Below are 19,185 nucleotides of genomic sequence, written 5' to 3'. Positions count from 1 at the left end.
TAACTTTGATTCAACCAAATTTTGACTCCACATCTATTGATAGTTTCTTTCTACATTCACAATCGTCATTGAATTTAAGTAAAATTTTAATCCATGGAGGAGTGGGGAAATGATCAAATTGTGACAGTTGGTACGCTAGCTCTCAGCCGCGACCAACATGCGATTCAGCCAGCGACAAGCCTGACCTGACGCGGTCCTAGCCGTAAGTTTGTTGACGTTCTGTTCATTGTGTATTACGACGATTATTATGTGCTTCAAAATGACTACAATACATTTGAACAGGGAGAAGTATTTGAAGATTTTATTACGTATTGATGCCGATCTAAGTGGAAAGAACCAAAAATTTGAAAAGTTTGTATTCAAAACGTTTTTGGACGAATGGTTTCTAAATTCGTAATAATTTGTATAAACTAAATTGTTTAGGTAAGCCTATGACTAGATAACAGTTTGTTGTGTCAATAATTTAAGACATTCTGAGGAATGGCTACGGATGAAGACTCCCAGTTGGTACTGGAGGTGGCGGTGATGATCCAGACAACCAGCCGGCTGCAGCTCCTCTACTCAAACTTAATGGAATATTCAAGTTACCAGGGAAACAATAAGAATATGTTTGTGCTGTATGCCAGTAAAAATTAGTATTTTCAAAGGGTGTGTAAAATGAAGAGATCCAGACTTGCCTTGTCAAATGTAATAAAGGCTTGCATGAGTGTGCCTCACCAAACATGTATTGTTAGGACTTGGTCCAGCAGTTCAGTAACATTTCTTCTGTGTGCAAAATAATTTATTTTTTTAGTTTTTTAGTATGAGTAAGTTTTAGAATAATTTTTCTCATGGACATTCAAACTTAATATAGACCATGAAATAACTGAGTTAGAGACAAAATATTGTTTCATTACTGAGCTTAATTGGCCTGTTCTCTGTCGTTAAGTTATATTTTTCTGCTTCTATCTATTTTCACATTTTTAAACCATTATATTATTTTCTCGTAACTCAGCCATTTATTGAAGAAAAGAGTGAAGACAACTTTTTTAATTATAGGTGTTAAACAAACTTATTTGATTTGTACAAAGTAAAACCTATTGTCTTATATTAGTCACCTCATGCAGAGAAAAAAATTGTTGAAAAAATTATTTGAAATATACTCCACTACATAAGAATATACAATTTTTTACTGTCCCCAAACCCTTTACACTTTTTAAAAAAAACAAGGCGGTCCCTTTTAGGCATAGAAAATCTGAAAACGCGCCGGTCCTAAAAGGGTTTAATGGATTCCAAAAATCTTACTGACACAGAAACCAATGAGTGGTGTCAACTCTTCTTGAGAAGTTTCAGAATTAGGATTGTTATTGGACTCTTACAGACAAACTAAAACTACAGCCGACCTCATAATCGAGTGATTTTTTTTCTTCACCAAATTGAAATCAGTTTGAGAGCCCCTCTCGGATGAAGAAGGTTTGGGTCAGCCTTTCCGTCCTAAACTTTTTAAGTGGTTTGTTGATCCAGGGTATAAATACGTGCTTTTCAATAAGGCGAAACACACCCACCACCAATTGGATACATAATTCATGGAGTATGGTGTGGATCTCGCTGGGATCTAAATCCTGAAAGTGCAAGGAATTCTGAACTTGAGGAGCTAAGTGGATCACAGCACAACAGTCCTAAAAACTGTCCATTATTTAACAATGCTCACCATGCACAAGGAATACATATGAACAGAAGAAGGTAAATATCTGGTAATTCCATAATACAGCTGGGACATGTCATGAAGAAAGACAGCAATTAAACTGTAACTCCAATACGGAACCGCACAATAGAGAACAGAATAAAATTACATATATGAACAATTGAGTGAAATCAAGATTGTTGATATAGGCTTGGCAGTAGTATTGTAACCTTAGGGCTCTTGAACTGGAGTACAATTAACCGTAATCTTCACATTAAATTGAAAACCAATAGACCTGTGTGATGATGTAAAAAATAAGCAACGATTTAGCAGCATTAGTTTTTAAATAGGATATTTTCTGAAGCTGAATAGAACACTGTATTTAACAACTAGAACAAATTTGTTTATCGGTTCAACTACAGTTGTGTCTGCATCAGCCACAGTTTACTTACAGTTGGTTGCTAGTTCAGCCAGTAGACAACTCGTTAAAGGAATTTACCCTTACTGATTTCTTAAAATAGCTGAAAGATAAAAATTTATAACTAGAAATACAAGACAAGCATTCCTCTCCCCCTGCAGATTTTGATGATTTCCAACCATCTAAAGTGATGGTGCCTTACAAAATCGGAGAAAATAATTCTGATCTATTCTTATCTTAGAGCACTCCATTAGCTGAAATGAAAACTTTGACTTTTGAGTCTAATTATAGTAAGTAGACAAATATTTTCATTGTTACTAATTAAAATGTTGTGCTAATGAACCCGTTTACAAAAAAAAGAAGAAAGTAAACATTGAGAATATTTTTTTCATACTTAATACATAATTTTCTAAATTAATTTCTTTTTCAATATACTAGAAGTTAAGTAGAAGAAGGAGAATATATTTACTAAAATTGAAAGATAAAATAAAACTCTAATAAAGTCATTCTTCTTATGATAAGAAAAGATACAGTTTTATCATTATATTATCCTGAACATTGATTTAATTGGAAATAAACTATCGTACCCATAAAAGCTTTTTACTGTGCAGCTGAGTTTTCTTCCTGAAATGAAAATAACATTCACTAGACTCAAGTGTTATATTAAGTGCAACTTGTCAAAGTGTAAGAATTATCGTTTTAGCAGACCAATTTGATATCACAGTTTTCAGAATACTTAACTTAATCTACCATTGTAATCTAACATGTTGAGACGTGTGTGTACAGGACCACGCATGCCGCAGCGAGACTGTGGTGTTGGCACGGGAGTTGGACTACAACGCAGCTGCAGCATGGGTCGGTCATCCTTACTTCGACGTCATTGACAACTCCACAGACTTTGAGACCAAGATCTGTCGGATGATAGCTGTAAGCCTACGCTCGTTTGTCATAAAATTATCGAAGATTATATTGAGTACTAGCGGGCCCGGCGCGCTTTGCTGCGCATTTCAATAATTTTTTGCAAAAGTTGCCCGCGGCTTCGCACGCAATTTCCCGTTGAAAACAGTACACTATATTCACTTATTCTTTTTCTATCACATTCTAAACATTGCTGAGATAATTGATAGTCGTTCCATCGTGAGCCTCTTGGGCGTATTATGAAGGTATGTACCATATTCCTGCCTCTATCTAGCTGTTACCCACGGCTTCGCACGCAAATCTTAAGAACCGAAGTCCTTATATTACTTAGTAAATTTTTTTTTTTTACTATAATAAATTTTAGATTAAATTAGTTATATCTCCGATGCCACGATTGAGCTTGCTTTGTTGTCTCGATCGAGAGAATATGTACACACGGAGTTTTGAGAACCATACTTCTGTCAAAAAAAACAACTAAGGTTGATTTTATAACATTCTTTATATTTGTAGCCAACGTAAGATAGTAATTATGATATCTGCATTACTCTTCTGATCAAGCATGAGCATGGTTTATATTAAATAAATATTGCAGTTAAAGGTGAATTTTTACGTCAAATTTGAATTGTATTATCTGGATAGTAAAGTCTATGTTTAACAGTGATTGCAAAAACAGTTTAAACAAAATTTGTCGTTTCTCTTAAGCTTACTCTATGCTTTAAAACTATAAGTGTAATATATGTTTACAAAGAACAGCTGATTAAAAATTTGAAAAGACGTTAACATATGTTTGCTGCAATGCATTTCTTATGGGTATTTCTGTAACCAGTGGGGCGGAATCCTGAATCGGGAAAGGGATGGGCATAGCTTATAAACCTTCTCCGTTGGAAAAATACATATACGTACAAATTTTCATCATGATCGGTCCAATAGTTCACGATTCCATAAAGGACAAACATACAAACATTCATTTTTATATATATAGATTAATCAAAATAATTCATCCTTACAGTGCTGCCATAAGAGTAAACACTATTTGATATTTTTAATTTTTTTTTCTATCTGATGACAAAACTTTACTGACGTAAGTGAAAATGTGTTTAACATCCTCATTCCTGGATTTACTTTTATTATTTTTGAGAGTTTTACAAGACACATCCAGAAGTAAGAACCATTTTGAAATAAAACTCAAAGTAATTATTTTTCAACACGGTTTACAATATTATTTAGGCACTTGTCACATCGGCTAAATGTAGAAGACACTAGGATAGAACTAAACTATTGGTCATATTGGTAGAGCAGCAATCTTTAACAGATGAAATGTTATTTTACACCTATAAATAGAAGGTTATCACTATAACAAGTTACCTCTAACAAGTTGGGTGTTGTATGTATTTTTTACACCTGATTACTACAAAAAGTGACTCTATGAAGACATGCTAATCTTTTATTTACCCAAACTAACCAGCTGTAGAATGTACCATATTGACCTAAACTAACCAGATGTGGAATATTCTATACTTACCTAAACTAACTAGCTGTGGAATGTTCGATATTGACCTAAACTAACCAGCTGTTGAATGTTCCATATTGACCCAAACTAACGAGCTGTGGAATATTCTATACTTACCTAAACTAACTAGCTGTGGAATGTTCGTTATTGACCTAAACTAACCAGCTGTTGAATGTTCCATATTGACCCAAACTAACCAGCTGTGGAATATTCTACACTTACCCAAACTAATCGGCTGTGGAATGTTCCATATTGACCAGTTGTGGAATGTTCCTTATTGACCCAAACTAAGAAAATCGTTGAAATTTACCATATTTACCTAAACTAACCAGCTGTGGAATGTTCCAGAGTGTTTGCCAAAAACTGGGCATTGACACGGGTGACCGCCTCACAACCAACTCGCGCAAGCGCAAGTTCCTGGTGCGCGGCCCTCTGCCTGACGACTCTGTATTCCCTCCGTTTCAGGACTTTGATGTGGTCCATAACTATCTCCAGACATCGACTCCAAGCATGCAGGCGCGACTGCGCAAACGCGGACAAAAAGGTACAAACAAACCGAACAACATCCTTGTAGCGACTTCTTAGAATAAACAGATTCTTTTTCATTTATTTTTCTCATTTCATTTCTTTTACTCATTCATCTCTATTATTTTGCTCTTACTGCATTGCTGTTACAGGATTATAGTAGGGTTGTATAATAAGCTCACATGGTTTCTGAAGCTTTGGTTAAAGTCAGGTTTTATTGCCTTTCAGGTGTGTTTAACGACTGTTTTTGTAATGTTTATTTTTTATTACAACAAAAACGGACTCATTAGTTTACACAGAGAGAATTTCATTAAACTGGTTTTGTTTGATCTTCTTAATTTTCTGTAGATTAATTTTCATTTGTATAACCCTTTTATCTATTTCAATTAGGCTTAGTTATAACCAGCACAGTGCATAAAATTTGAATATTTTGAAATTTCACTGGTAGGCATTTGAGTGTCTGATTTTTAACTTTGTAACTCTGTTATGTTCATGGTCTTTTACATTGTTCACTTTACAACACCAGCTGTATTGCTTAATCTGGAAAACTTTAAATTAGTATAAATTTAATTGTACAATTTAAATACAAGCTTTCTTTCTTTTTAAATCGTTAAAATTTTATTAAAATCGAACATTTAAACTCGCACACCCGCTATATGTAAAATGTGTGGCTTGCGAAACTCACCAAGACCATAGCAATGTGATAGTTCTAAAATTATAACTCAAATTAGCCTAAAATTAGAACTGCCATTTTGATACTTTAGTATTTACATTGTAACTCACATGACATTGTTATCTGGTTAAAAAAAACTTTAACCATAAGCTTTGGGCTGATTTGGGATATGAAAATGGAGGTAAGGAATACAAAATGGGCTAACTAGGATATCAACCTCCAAGCACAAGCTAATATTTAAATTGCCTTTACTTAATTAATTAAAACTGGGAAAAATGGTTAAAAATGATTTTAATAATTTAATCTTCAGTTGCCATTATTTTTATTTTAGAAAATATTTTTTCTGTATATTTTTGTTAAAGTAAGGGGGTCAAAGTTTCAAATATATTTAAATTAAATCTTTCTTGGTGATTTTGTGGCCTCAATTTAAATACTTTATTATTTAGAGTTCGAAAATTCCAAGGATTAAATTTATTAATTGTCATAAATTGATGTTGTATTCATGGGTACAACTTATAAGATCTGTTATTCATTTTAAAATGTGAATATTACTTGAACGTGCCTCTGCTAACAATAATCCGACATCAGTCAACAGTTAAGTGACTTGTAAACATGGTGACCACATGTGCTTTTGTAGACATGGCATCAGCATTTCATAACTTATTGCTGACTACTGCTGATCTCTATGTCGTGCAGTTCAATAAATTGAAGCATCAGCGTCTCCACCTATTGTAGGCTGGCACAACTAATGCCGACTTAAGTAAACAAAATTTGGGTTAATTTAACCATGGATTTGCCAGTCGTAATCATCATCACTTAAAAATCTGTAGAATAGCAGTAATTGAGGTTAAGTTATACTATTGTATATTTTCCTGATTACTACGTAGCAGCCAATATTTGTACGTAAACAATTAAAAAAAATTAATTTCAAATTTTTATTGTATTCAAAATTAAAACAAATAAAAGTTAAAAAGCAAAGATTCAGAAACATTTTTTTTAATTTCTTGTAATTAGATAACATATGGAAAAAATGGATTTCTATGTAAATTCTACTTGTAAAAAACTAATTTGTTTTATCTATAAAATATTGAAATATTTCAGGCAAGCAGAAGCAACAAATTAGACTACAGTTTGTTACAACAAATATAAAACTAATATTGTTTTATATTAAACATTAAGGATTGTCTTAGAATAGTCGAAGAAAAAACTTGTATCCATATGGCACGGGCATTTTTATGTGTTGCTTCTCTCCTCAATCATGAAAATTAATATAAGATCAATTAATTGTAATTGTTTGAGCTATGTAACAATAATTTTAAATTATAACAATGCAAATACCCTACTAGTGATAATCAATCATTCTTTTTAATTATAACAGTCAAGTATTGTTTCATTTGTTACATTTAATAAAACAGCGGTCCAATGAACCAAGTGGTGCAGGTGTTTAAAAAAAATGACAAGTCAGAAAAAAACAAAAAGAGGAATTGAAAAAGCTAAAAATAACTGTTACATTTAATTATTATGATTTAAATGCATTTAAAACTGAACACAGTAAACAATTTATTGTAAAGGTTTATTTTTGTAGGTTTTGAAAACCTGCCAAAAAACTTGAGTTAAAGCAGCAATGATAATTCCTAGAAAGTAATAATTCATATGTGGCGTCCAGCGTAACAAGAATTGGCTACTGAACTTAATGTCATCGAGACAGAATTACTATTACTAATTTACATAATTACTGTTACTAATTAACATAATTACCTGATACCATCTACTAGTTATTCTTATGAGTTACAATGAGGTTGTTGGAGACTTTGTCATAAATGAATCTGTAGAAAATTCTAAAATTAAACATTAGCAGGCCCTACTAAATAATTAGAAATAACAAAGTAAAAACTGAATAGCACTTACATTAACGCTGGAACTGGCAAAGTCGTAATTTACGACGCATTGCTTCCTGCCTTGAATTGGCAGTTATAATTTACGGTACATTAAACAATATCTGCTAATTACGTCATCTTTCGAATAATCTTGATTCAAATTGTAATAAAAATCGTAGCATTTTAATCAGCAGATTCCACGCTTTCTTTTAATGTACTCGCTTTTGTACATAAAAAGTTTTCTTATACTTTACTGGCTACTAAAAGCTAAACATGCCCGACACGCCATGCAATCCAGACAGCTGCTGCTGTTCGAGTCACATAGATTTTGTTTTGTTTAGTTTTTGTTCTTTATTTCTTGATCAGCACAACAACCCGGATATTTTGGATTTTTAAATTGAAGGTGTTTGATGATTTCTATGGGCTGCATAAAATAAAAGAACTGTTTTTAGAAAATAAAAGTTTCAACTTTGGAGCACCATAAATCCATGAATTTGATTTTCATAAAACGGAAATTATGAAAACTGACAAGTGCCAAGAAAAATAATTGTGCATGACCACAGTTAAACAGCCTTTGCTTTGTTTCAAAACTGCTCTTATCAAACAAACAGCTAAGACGCATAATTTAGGTTGCTTCTAGCAGACAAAAACAGTTTTTATTTAACACTTGCTCTTGTAAAATGGATAATCAATATCTGCTTCTTCTAATAGTGTAAAAATATTTTATTTTCTGATATAGAACGTTTGTACGAAAGATTTGTCGATCATGAATGCTGATAATTATGTTTTGAAAAATATTCTCAATAATTAGTTGCAGTCCATCTCAATGCGATAGCAATATTCATTAAAATTGTGGTACATTGAATTCATAAACACAATAGATGTCAAAATAAAAGTGATTTTAAGTGAATTGTCCATATGGATTTGACTGGGACATAACCTTGCTGGGCAAGCAAAGGTAGAGGTGAGTTAGAGTGGCTTTGTTGTGTGAACCGTTTTACGCTCGTAGAGTCTAACCTGTCTCCAGTAGAGTTGACAAGTCCTACTCCTCCACTGTGTTTGCAGCTCAGTGCAAACTTTCCATGTCAAAAATCTGTCTTAGGTTTAGTTTTTCTTCTTAATAATTCGTTACGTTCTATTTGTTGTTATCTCACCACAACACAATATAGATCCTGTTTATTGGACAAAGATAGGAAAATTTAAAAACAAATTCAAAGCAAATTCTAACCAGGAAGAGTTGCATAAATAGAACCACCATTTTCTGAGTTTTTAAAATCTTGAAATAGAGAAATTGTCTTAAGAATTGAAATGAAAAATGTTTTTATTAGAGGCGAAGTTAGGACTATAAAGTCCTCTCTACCACTTAACCTAAAAAAAATTAAACTAACATATATACTTTTATAACTAAAAATAAATCTATTTACTTTACATTATATATTAAATGAATCTTAGCTTAAAAAACAAACATCTATAATTAATAACTTTATAAATATTTACAAATACAATATACATACATACATACAATATGTATGTTTATATTTACATATTTTTCAATTGTGTTAAGTTGTTAAATAAAAATTGTGTTGCTTTTTATTAATGTCAAATATTTAGTTAGTTTTTTTTTTAGTTAGACACTAAAGTTTGCAATCAAAGTATGTAAATGATTTAGCTGGTTAAATTCGCTCCTTTTGCTTAAAGCCCGACAAGAAAATCTGTAAGAGTGTAATTTTAAAGAACAAGTTTTACATTGTTGTTGCAGTTTAAAACAAAGGAAACATTTGTGCTTTAAAACCTTTTTGTAGCCGTTATTTTGAAAACAAATTTTTGTCATAAGCTTATTGAAAAATATGAGTTTTGAGTAGTCTTATTGTATTCAGTTTATAGAAAATGTAACTAGTGTATAAAGGATTAAATGACACTGGTCTTTAATTTTCTGTCACCATTTTGTTAGTGCAAAACTGTAAAAATCTTTTATTTGAGTAAGAAAGAACGTTTCTTGTACATGCTTAGAGCGGAATTGAATATCAAAATAATATATACATTAAATAATGTATAATAATTAAATTGTAATTTTGAACAAATTTTTTCCCTTTTTTTGTTTTGTAAAAGTGTTTATTTCTCCTTTGAATTTTGCTAAAAACAAGCATGAATACTCTCTTGTTCTAAAATACCTTTTTATGTTGTAATATGTAGCTAATGTGTTATTCTGCTTATGTTCAGTTGCACTTTTGTTTTTCTACCCCCACTGCTTTGTTGTAGCTTGCAATTAAGTCTGTACCAGTTAAAAGAAATATAAGTTACGTCAGCAGTTTTTATGAGCAATTTATAATTGTATAGATGACAAAATTATAAATTTTTGACCATTTTTATATTCCAATTTAGTTATTTAAGTTGAATTTTCTAAATTTACGAGTGTAAAGTATCTATACTGGTACAGACACTCACCTGCTTGTTGTGTGCCGCACTTAACCCTGTGTTGCGTACTGTTGCGTATCAGACAGTACTGGGTTGGCAGGCCACTGGTCGTACATCCACACGATACGCAAGCCCAAGATGCGCGGCCAGGTGGTGGAAGTCAAGACGCAACTGACGCACCGAGACTACATCAACATGCTTGCGCAGCGGGACGACTCGCACTTCACAATATTCAAGCGGCGGCGCTGCTTCCTCGATAACAACCAGTATTTTCAACTTGACATCTACAGGGAGCCGTGCCATCCGAGGTGAGTTATAGCATCCCCTGTGGTCCTGGAAGCCACAGTGGCACTGACCCCTCTTTGGAGAAATGTTTAAAAATATAAATATAAAAAAATTAGTTACATTTTTAAATTTAAATAAGTAATTTATTTCTTGCAAAACAAATTCTTTAGCAACAAACCAGAATTATTACATTAATTGCTATAAGTTACGTAGTGGTATCCAGTGGCGTAACTAAAAGGAGATGAGGGATAGAGAAACCCCTCCCCCCAATAAAAGTTCAAAATATGTATGTATTACGCCAGTCCAAATACAGTAGTTAAATTTTTTACTTTGAATTAGGTTTTTCTAATTTATTATTAAGTTTAGATTTATTCAAATTTATTCCATACCCCCAGTGTGGTGTGCTCTTCAGATTCTTCCATCCCCCTCCCCCCCCCCCCCCCCTAAGCCCAAGATAAAGTGTTTTAAAAACTGTTATCTATTACCTTTTAATTATTATTAAATAATTGGTAGTAAAAAACCCATTATTTTTATTATTATATCACAGTAAACGGCAACCATGAAACTTGGTGACTAATAAAGAACATGAGGGGTTAATACAACAACCACTATGACTGTTGGTGGTGTTAGTTGGCGTGTGAGTTATGTTATAAAAGATTAAATTTTGATAAACAAAAAAAGACACAAATATGATCAAAATGAAAAGTAACAAAACAGTTTTTTTATGCTATGTGCCATAATAGTAGTCATTATTAATTTACATTTTGACGAGCAATTGACTAAACATTGTAAGTTACTTCATTTTTTCAATTTGAAATTGCAGTTTTTTTTTTAGTGGTTGATTACTTATTTAAAGCAAGAGATCTTAATTTTCTAATCAGTCATGTTGTATATTTTCCTTTAGTTGTTACTTTCCTTTGTGCTATGGAATATTTTGGTCGTTCTAAAACAAATTGATATTCTTTTGTCTTAAATTGTTATTTGTGCATCATTTATATCATATGAAAATGAAAGTGTTAATCATATAGAGATATTTCTGACAAACTTTAGGATACCACGATGACATGGCCTCAACATTTTTACCTCCAAGATGCTTTATAATTCTGAATGTGCATCACAACTATTTTTAATATTTCTAATTATTTATTTGTAAATGTATGTCTTTTAATCTGTTAATAATTTACGTTTTTAATGTTAAAACTATTACAATATAGTTTATATAACGTTATAACTATTTATAATGTTAGTCTACATTTATTTTAATTTTTACTAGTTACAAGCAGAATGCAACGAACGATGAAAAAATAAAATGTCTTATATTGCTATTGATGAAATTTATTGCATCACTGTATGTTTAATGATGAAAAAAGTCTTGAATCTTTATACAGTTACCCTCCTGAACATTGTATTTATTCCAAATGACACCAGTTGTTCTATTGGTGGGGTTCCTCTTCTCTGATAATTTTTGTAAAAAATCTCATTCAAATAGCTTGAAGTATCAGAATGAATTTTAGTGGGTAAATCTTCTACAAATTGTACTTTGCGCGGCAGGTGTATAGGCCTGATACTGCTGGAGACGTACTCCGCGCTGGACAACGGAGCTCTGGAGAAGTGTCTGCCCAAGTTCCTGACTCTGGTGGAGGAGGTCACCGGTAACCCTGCGTACTCCATGTTCAACTTGTCACTACGCGAAGAGTGGAATAAGACCACTAAGTTCTGTCGAGCTTTCCAAGGTATCTATTTATGTACATATCGAGTCCTGACTCCAGCAGATTTTAATTAAATTCTGCAATTGATAACAATGTAGAGAATTTATGAACACTAATTAAATTAAAAGTCAGTTTGTTCAATTCAATAATAAAAAAAAATCTAATGAAGGCAATATTAAATTAATATTCCACTTTGTTTTGTAATTCACTAGTGGTATTGAATCAAAACAAACTTAAGTGAATTTTCTTTAAAATTTTGGCTGGAATAAAAATTGTTTAAGTTGACCCAAATTAAAATACAACATCACTTGTTACAGAGTAAAATAAAAGCTCTTCTATAAACTCCTTAAACACTGAGTCTAACATTCAATCTCAGAGACCAATCCCAAAACTGTGTATTCAAATATTCATCAGAAAAATCCCAAGTTCTTAAAATGTTATAGTGTAGTTAAGGATATATAATGTGGTAAATAAATATAAATCAAAACTTTTTTAGGTATAACACGACATATATATATATATATATATATATATATATATATATATTCCTTGCAGATTATTCAAAGGAAATCATGTTAAAAACTTTTAAATATCTTAATACAACTTTTAGAGTTTGTTTTGACTGTTTTGGTTTTGTTTTGAAGTAAATAAGTACTACCTTTATCAATTTTCAAGTTGTTATCACTAATGGCCTTGACACAGCTGTTTGTTTTTAGTTATTTTACTCTCCTTTTATAATACTTCTAGCTATACTTCATAAAAGGTTCTGTAATTTTGTAGTTCAGATAACCACTTCATAAATTACAAATATTTTCAATATGTAAAATTATGTTTTTTGTCTTAAGATATCGTTTATGTAAATTTCCTTTTTTGTAGTAAATACCACTTAATTACCAAAAACATTATATATACATAATGCATTTTTAAATTACTCTAATCGATAGCCAATCTAACAAAATATAATACAAAACAAAAAGTAGTCATTCAATGTACATAAAAACTAAAAGCAGTACAGAGTAAAACATAAAGCATTATACAAATAGGCCTTGGCAGTTTTGGGTAGTCCTGGCCTCTCAGGCACTGCTGTCCAGAGGGTTAATATTTTTATAATTACAATGAATGCTTTCAAATTCGTTTATTTAAGAAGAATGCTTACATTACAGGTTTCTCCAATTACAATGCAGCATTAAATTATATAATTAATTAAATAAAGAGAGAATACTATATGCACATAAGTATATAAATAAGCATAACAACGTAGTATAAGTTAAAAAAAATAGTAATAATAACAAGAGCAATATAATAGATAAATAGTAAACAACAAACAACAACTAAAGTTAAATTACTAAATAACAACATGACCGATTTCATTGAAGAAGATGACAAAATATAAACTATTAAAATGGAAATATTTTATGTAACTTGATAATTAATTTATACATGCAAAACTAAAAAGACGGAGATGACCAATAAATACTAATCAATACAATTTGAAACATTTTTATAAATATTCTTAGATGATTGCCAAAAAATATCAACATCTAGCGGCAAAGCATTGAGAAGACTAATCATTACGTTCATTGGCGAGTTGGCAGTCCGGCTGGTACAAGAGTAGCGAGGAGAGAACAACAAACGGTTTCGTGAATTGTGTTGTCTAGGGACTTAGAACTGTAATTTTGATAACAGAGCTGAGTCGTCGATTGCACCACCCACCAGCTTATATAGGCAGGACCAACATAGCCACCCGCTGCCTTTTACCCAGGGTCAAGATTAAATATTGATAACAGTTCGAGATATGGAACTATTGTTAATGTAATAACCAAATTCCTTGAAATATAAAAATCTTAGAAATTTCTTCTGGACGCTTTCTATTAAAGCAGAGAAGTAAACAAACTGTGGATTACAGATGACTGAACCGAACTCTAACCTAGACCTTACTAAGGAGCAGTAAAGAAGTTTGATTACATTTGTATTTTTTAGGAAATTGCTAGATCTGCGGATGAAAACCAATACTGAGAATGAAGATTTACAGATAGAAATAACATGGTGGGCAAACGAGAATTTTTGTTAAACGTATGCGTAGGTCTTTAATGGAACTGTTGGATGCCAGGTCAACGCCTCCTATCTAGTAAGTAAAAATAACATTATTATTCTGAGACCTTTTTGGAAAACGCATAATAGAACATTTTTTTATGTTGAATTTTAAATTAGTCGTACTGTATTGAAAAATATTGTCTAGATCATTTTGCAGAATCTGACAATCAGAAATATTGTTTATACTTTTGAATATTTTCAAATCGTCTGCATAAAGCAAAAATTCACAATGTTTAATTGAAGAAGTGATGTTGTTGATAAATATAATAAACAGAAGTGGACCTAAGTTGGAGCCTTCAGGAACTCCAGATCCCGGATGAAATTCAGAAGACAATGCACCTTCATAAATAACATATTGAACACTTTTGGATAGATAGGATGAAAACAACTTTATCAATGAAGAAGATAACCCAAAATAATTAAGTTTTGAAAGTAATGTCAAATGGTCCACCTTGTCAAATACCTTTTAGAAATCTGTGTATATGACATCGATTTGCCCTCCAGAATCTAAAGTTGAAATGCAGAATTCAGAAAAATTGACTAAATTTGATGTGATGGATCGACCAGGGAAGAAGCCGTGCTGATGAGGACTGATGAAGCATCTGGCTGAGCGAACAATCTGTTGTACAGTATGGGCTCAAATACTTTAACAGGTGTTGAGAAACTAGATATGGGTCTGTAGTTCTTTATGTCTGATCTTTGTCCTTTTTTGAAAATAGGAGTAACTTTGGCCCGTTTCAAAACGTCAGGAAATTGTGAAGTAGAAATGGAAATATTGAAAATGTGAAAGTAAAGGTGAAACCAGTAATTCGGAACAAGCCTTGAAAATATAAGGAGGCAGACCATCCGGCCCTACGGAAGTTTTTGGTTTTAATTTTTGAAGACCTCGTTGCGGGTGACAGCGGCTAGTGTCATGACAAGCACGCCGGGCATTGCCGTGGATAGCGGAGTGTATGGCGCTACAACTCCTCACTGTCCAGCTGACAGTGCTCATACACTGAATCAAAATACTGAGCAAACTGTCTGTTATCTGCGCGGCCCCCCTCTACCTCCTCCCCGTCTAAACTCATAACAGCCGGTCTGCCATCTACTACTCTCAAATTATTTATTTCTCACGGAAAAGATTTAGGATTTAACCTTAAATTGCTTTCAACAATACTAATATGATTTTTAAACGCTTGCTTAGTGCAAACTTTTATTGTACTTCGTAATTCCTTGTACTCTTCATAAATGCCGGGGATATTACATTTTAAGTATTTACGTCTTACAATGTTTTTTCTCTCTAATCACTCTCCTATTCCTTTTTGTTTTACGTAATTTTAATTTAATTTATGCTCGTAATAGTTTTTAACCAGCTTGTCTGTCTATACAAATGGGTACTTACAATGCAGGAACACTTTTTTTTGCTATTTATAATAATTTGTATTCTAGTTCTTTTTGTTATCAATAAAGTATATCTGATAACAGGCACAAATTTCTGTAAAGTGAAATATGTGGTAATCTCAATAATAATAATGTAAGATATGTTAAGTAAGATTTTATTTATTAATGATGTTTCCTTTTTAATGGTGAATTGTAATTTGACAACGAATATGTATTATTATCACTGAATATTATAACACCTTTTTTTCTCCAGGGGATGATAAAGAGAAGATCAAGATCAACAACAACGAGTCGCCCCATGAAGGGAGGGAGGTGAATGGTGGTGTCTAACCCGGTACTTACGAGCTGTGACTTAACCTTATGTATTTCTTATTTACTTAAATAAACACACCAAACTATATTTCAATTATGATTGTGATGTCATTATTACAACCTCTTATTCTGTGTTGTTTGTTCAGAGCTGTAGAAAAGTGTTATAAATAAACCAATATAATGGAGTATCAAAAGACCCAACAGAACAAATGAGTTCTTCTTTTTCTAAGGCAGCCTTTTGTACACCCCGGAAGTATACCATGAGGCCAACCAGTTTACGGTTTCAGCAGTTCTACAAACCGCCGGAAACAACCAATCAGTTCCTCCTGAAGAAATTCACCACCTTTATCCAGACTACCAAGTACGGCGTAATGCTTTCTTGCTACTGCAAAGCAAATAGCAGGTGTTCAGCAGTCTTCTCCTGCTCGTCACACATTCTACACAGCAGATCCTCCTGAAGAATTCCAACTTCATGAAGATGCTTCTCAGGTGACCATGTTCCATAATTAGACATTGTTCAGTACTTATTTCTTAATTAACGGCTGGTGTTGTTACTGGCCCGAGATGACGTCACCGACTCGCAGCCCCTTCTCCAACCCCTTCAAGATAAGAAGACGCGGCTCATTATTCTCTCTGCAGGCGGCGTACTGGACACACGCTGCTGCCCGCATTCCACCCCAATACATGAACAGTTTCACGTTTATACAGCTCTATTTTGTTTTTATGTATTTCAAGTCAATATAGTTACTTTATTTACCCTCTCGGAGTGAATCATTCCCCTTGTTGTCCACCGCTCTCCATCTACAAGACCTACCCAAGACTTCTGGTGATCCTGGACTCCCCGCTGCCCTGGCCGAGGACCTCGACGACCCCGTTCTACGAGACTCCCCCAAGGTACATCACCAGTCGTTTTTATTTCGGCTATACCGCGGTTACGGCTCTTCCTCAAAGACCGTACATTTGGTCCTTCGAGCCGGATCAGCTGGTCCTATACGAACGCTTCAGTTTCATGCAAAAAACAGTCCACTAAGTTTTAACATTTAATTTGAGTTCAAATCAAAACTCAACCGCCTCATGAAACAAACCTGATTAGCATTAAAAATAAAATTAGCATTTAAGCTAAGTTTCGTGAACTGAACTATAGAGCCAGACAGACAGGTACAGAACTGCAGGTTATGTTTATTGATTGCGCTGCTTATCGGCCGCTATCTGATTGTCGCTCAGCTGATCGAGTATTCTGTCCGCCGACCGGACGCTCTTATCTATTTTGAGCAACTTATCTGTCAGCTGTTTCTATTTAAAACTAATAATTTTCTATCACTGAGGGAATCATTCTTATTTTATTAATCACTCAATCTAATCTTATTTCTGTGTCACTGTTTTGTTTGAAGATTACTTGTTTTATTTTTGTCAAGGTTTACTAAATTAGTTTGTAAGCAGGTTAATTTAGTAAATAAGGATTCTGTCTTCTGTAGGGTGTTTTTTCATATTTTGTATTTAATTAGTGTTTAAAAATATGGCTACTACAAAACTAGAACAATGTGTGAAAAAGAGAGAAAGGTATTTTCAAAGGTTACAGCTGTGTTTTGATTTAATCAAGGAACTTCCAGGTGAAACTAATGATTTTGTCGCTAGGTATTCAAATTTAAAGTCTTTGTACTCAGACTTTGAAGCCCTTTCAGAACAGATGGATAATCTTAATCTTGAATTAGATGACCCCAAGGACACTGTAGATACTAGTTCCGCCTTCAAGCAGTTTTATACCATGTACTATAAATGTAAAGCCACCTATGATGTTATTGTAGCTACTAAGACTAAAACTGTCGATGTAGATCTCTCACAAACCTCACTTGTAAAACCTAAGCTTCCGCAAATAGATATAAGTAAGTTTGGTGGACAGTTAGAGCAGTTTAATTCCTTCAGATCTCTGTATGATAATTTAATTCACAATACCTCCATGGCCCCTATTGAAAAGTTTAGTTATTTAAAAAGCTTACTGGAAGGCCCTGCTCTGTGCATTGTTGAAGCCATACCCTTTGATCCAGCTAACTACACTCTAGTGGAACGCTACACTAATCCACGCCTCCTAGCTAGTTTTTATCTTAATAAAATACTTGATCAACAACCTGTAAAGACCCCTAGTCTAAGTAGCCTAAGACAGATCGTAGATGTGTTTCACATAAATGTTCAAGCATTGAAAAGTCTAAATATCAGTGACTTGTCTGGTTTTATGCTCTTGCAACTAGCTTTACGCCTCTTAGACAATAATACTAGGAAAGCGTTTGAACTAGAAGTGAAATCCAAACAGTTTCCTATATTGGAAGACCTTATGGAGTTTCTTCGCGCTCAGTGTACCGTCTATGAACTCACCAAAGAAACACACAAAGCTAGTGTAGTTACGTCAAGACCACCCGCACCCCTTCCCCGCAAGGCGTTGTTCTCAGCTCAACACGGTGCTTCACATTCAGAGAAGACTAACTCGTCGCCTTGTCGCCCTGCCTCTCAGTGTCAGACAACCGCACCCGTTCAAACACTGTCCTGTCAGTCTCAGCGAACTAACACAAGAAATGTTGCTTTGTTAGGCACCGTTCAAGTACTCATTCAAGACGATTTAGGTCATTGGCAAACGTGCAGAGCTGTCATTGACGGAGGTAGTCAAATCAACTTTGTCACTCAATCATTAGCTCAGACTTTACGACTACCTATCAAAAGGTGTAATGTTAACATTTCAGGCATTGGTCATCAATGTGGCATAAACACAAAAGGCCTCGTTACTTGCAACATAGCCTCTCGCTACAACAGCGACGTCCAACTACAGTTGGATGCAGTTATGAATAATACTAAAGACAATTTATAAGAACCAGCCAGTTTTATAATTAAATTGTAACACATATTGGACTAAAATTGAATTTTATTCAGGTGAGCATAATGATTTTCAATAATAATAAATAACTCTTACGAAATTTACAAAAACCTATATTAATGTAGGACAAAAGTTTAAAATAGTTGTACATAAGATATTTGTTTAAAAATCAATAAGCAACACATATTCCTAGGAAATTTATACTCCTTTGGTTAAGCATTTCCCTATACGTGTTAATATTATAAAATCAAAAATTCCCAAAATGAGACAGCAAATTTTTAAATGTGGTCCATAAGGGCTCTGGGACAGAGTCCTCTCCCTCCCCTATTTTAACAAGTAAAGTAAAAGTTATAAAAACATACTTATATAATTAACTATATAAAATTAAAATCGGCAAGATGGCGCCTGGTAAGCATTCAAAGTGTGGAGGCTGCCTGAAAATTGTCTCCAAAAATAGTAGTGGAGTTAGTTGTGATAAATGTAAAACGTGGTTTCACATTCTGTGTGTTGGGGTATCGGAACAAGAGTATAAATTTTTGT

The 19,185-nt window shown here is 33.2% G+C and overlaps 1 protein-coding gene across 5 annotated transcripts in view; it reads left to right on the top strand.

Annotated features, from left to right (window-relative positions):
* The window catches only part of LOC124367262 (TRPL translocation defect protein 14), a 65,678-nt gene extending 49,802 nt beyond the window's left edge, over positions 1-15,876 (top strand). For 3 of the 5 annotated variants that reach the window (XM_046823962.1, XM_046823965.1, XM_046823963.1), the window contains 5 exons: positions 2,868-3,008; positions 4,858-5,053; positions 10,082-10,307; positions 11,836-12,017; positions 15,724-15,876. In XM_046823962.1, coding sequence (XP_046679918.1) covers positions 2,868-3,008; positions 4,858-5,053; positions 10,082-10,307; positions 11,836-12,017; positions 15,724-15,800 — 822 coding nt within the window. In that variant the 3' untranslated portion in view covers positions 15,801-15,876. The remainder of the gene's footprint in view (positions 1-2,867; positions 3,009-4,857; positions 5,054-10,081; positions 10,308-11,835; positions 12,018-15,723) is intronic. The other 2 variants (XM_046823966.1, XM_046823964.1) reach the window with 1 other exon arrangement.
* Positions 15,877-19,185: the final 3,309 nt, after the last annotated feature.

This window comes from Homalodisca vitripennis, chromosome 8, assembly GCF_021130785.1.
Source record: "Homalodisca vitripennis isolate AUS2020 chromosome 8, UT_GWSS_2.1, whole genome shotgun sequence".
Taxonomy (NCBI): Eukaryota; Metazoa; Arthropoda; class Insecta; order Hemiptera; family Cicadellidae; genus Homalodisca; species Homalodisca vitripennis.
The sequence above is the reverse complement of the archived record's forward strand: the minus strand, read 5'-3'. Positions and strand labels throughout refer to the sequence as shown.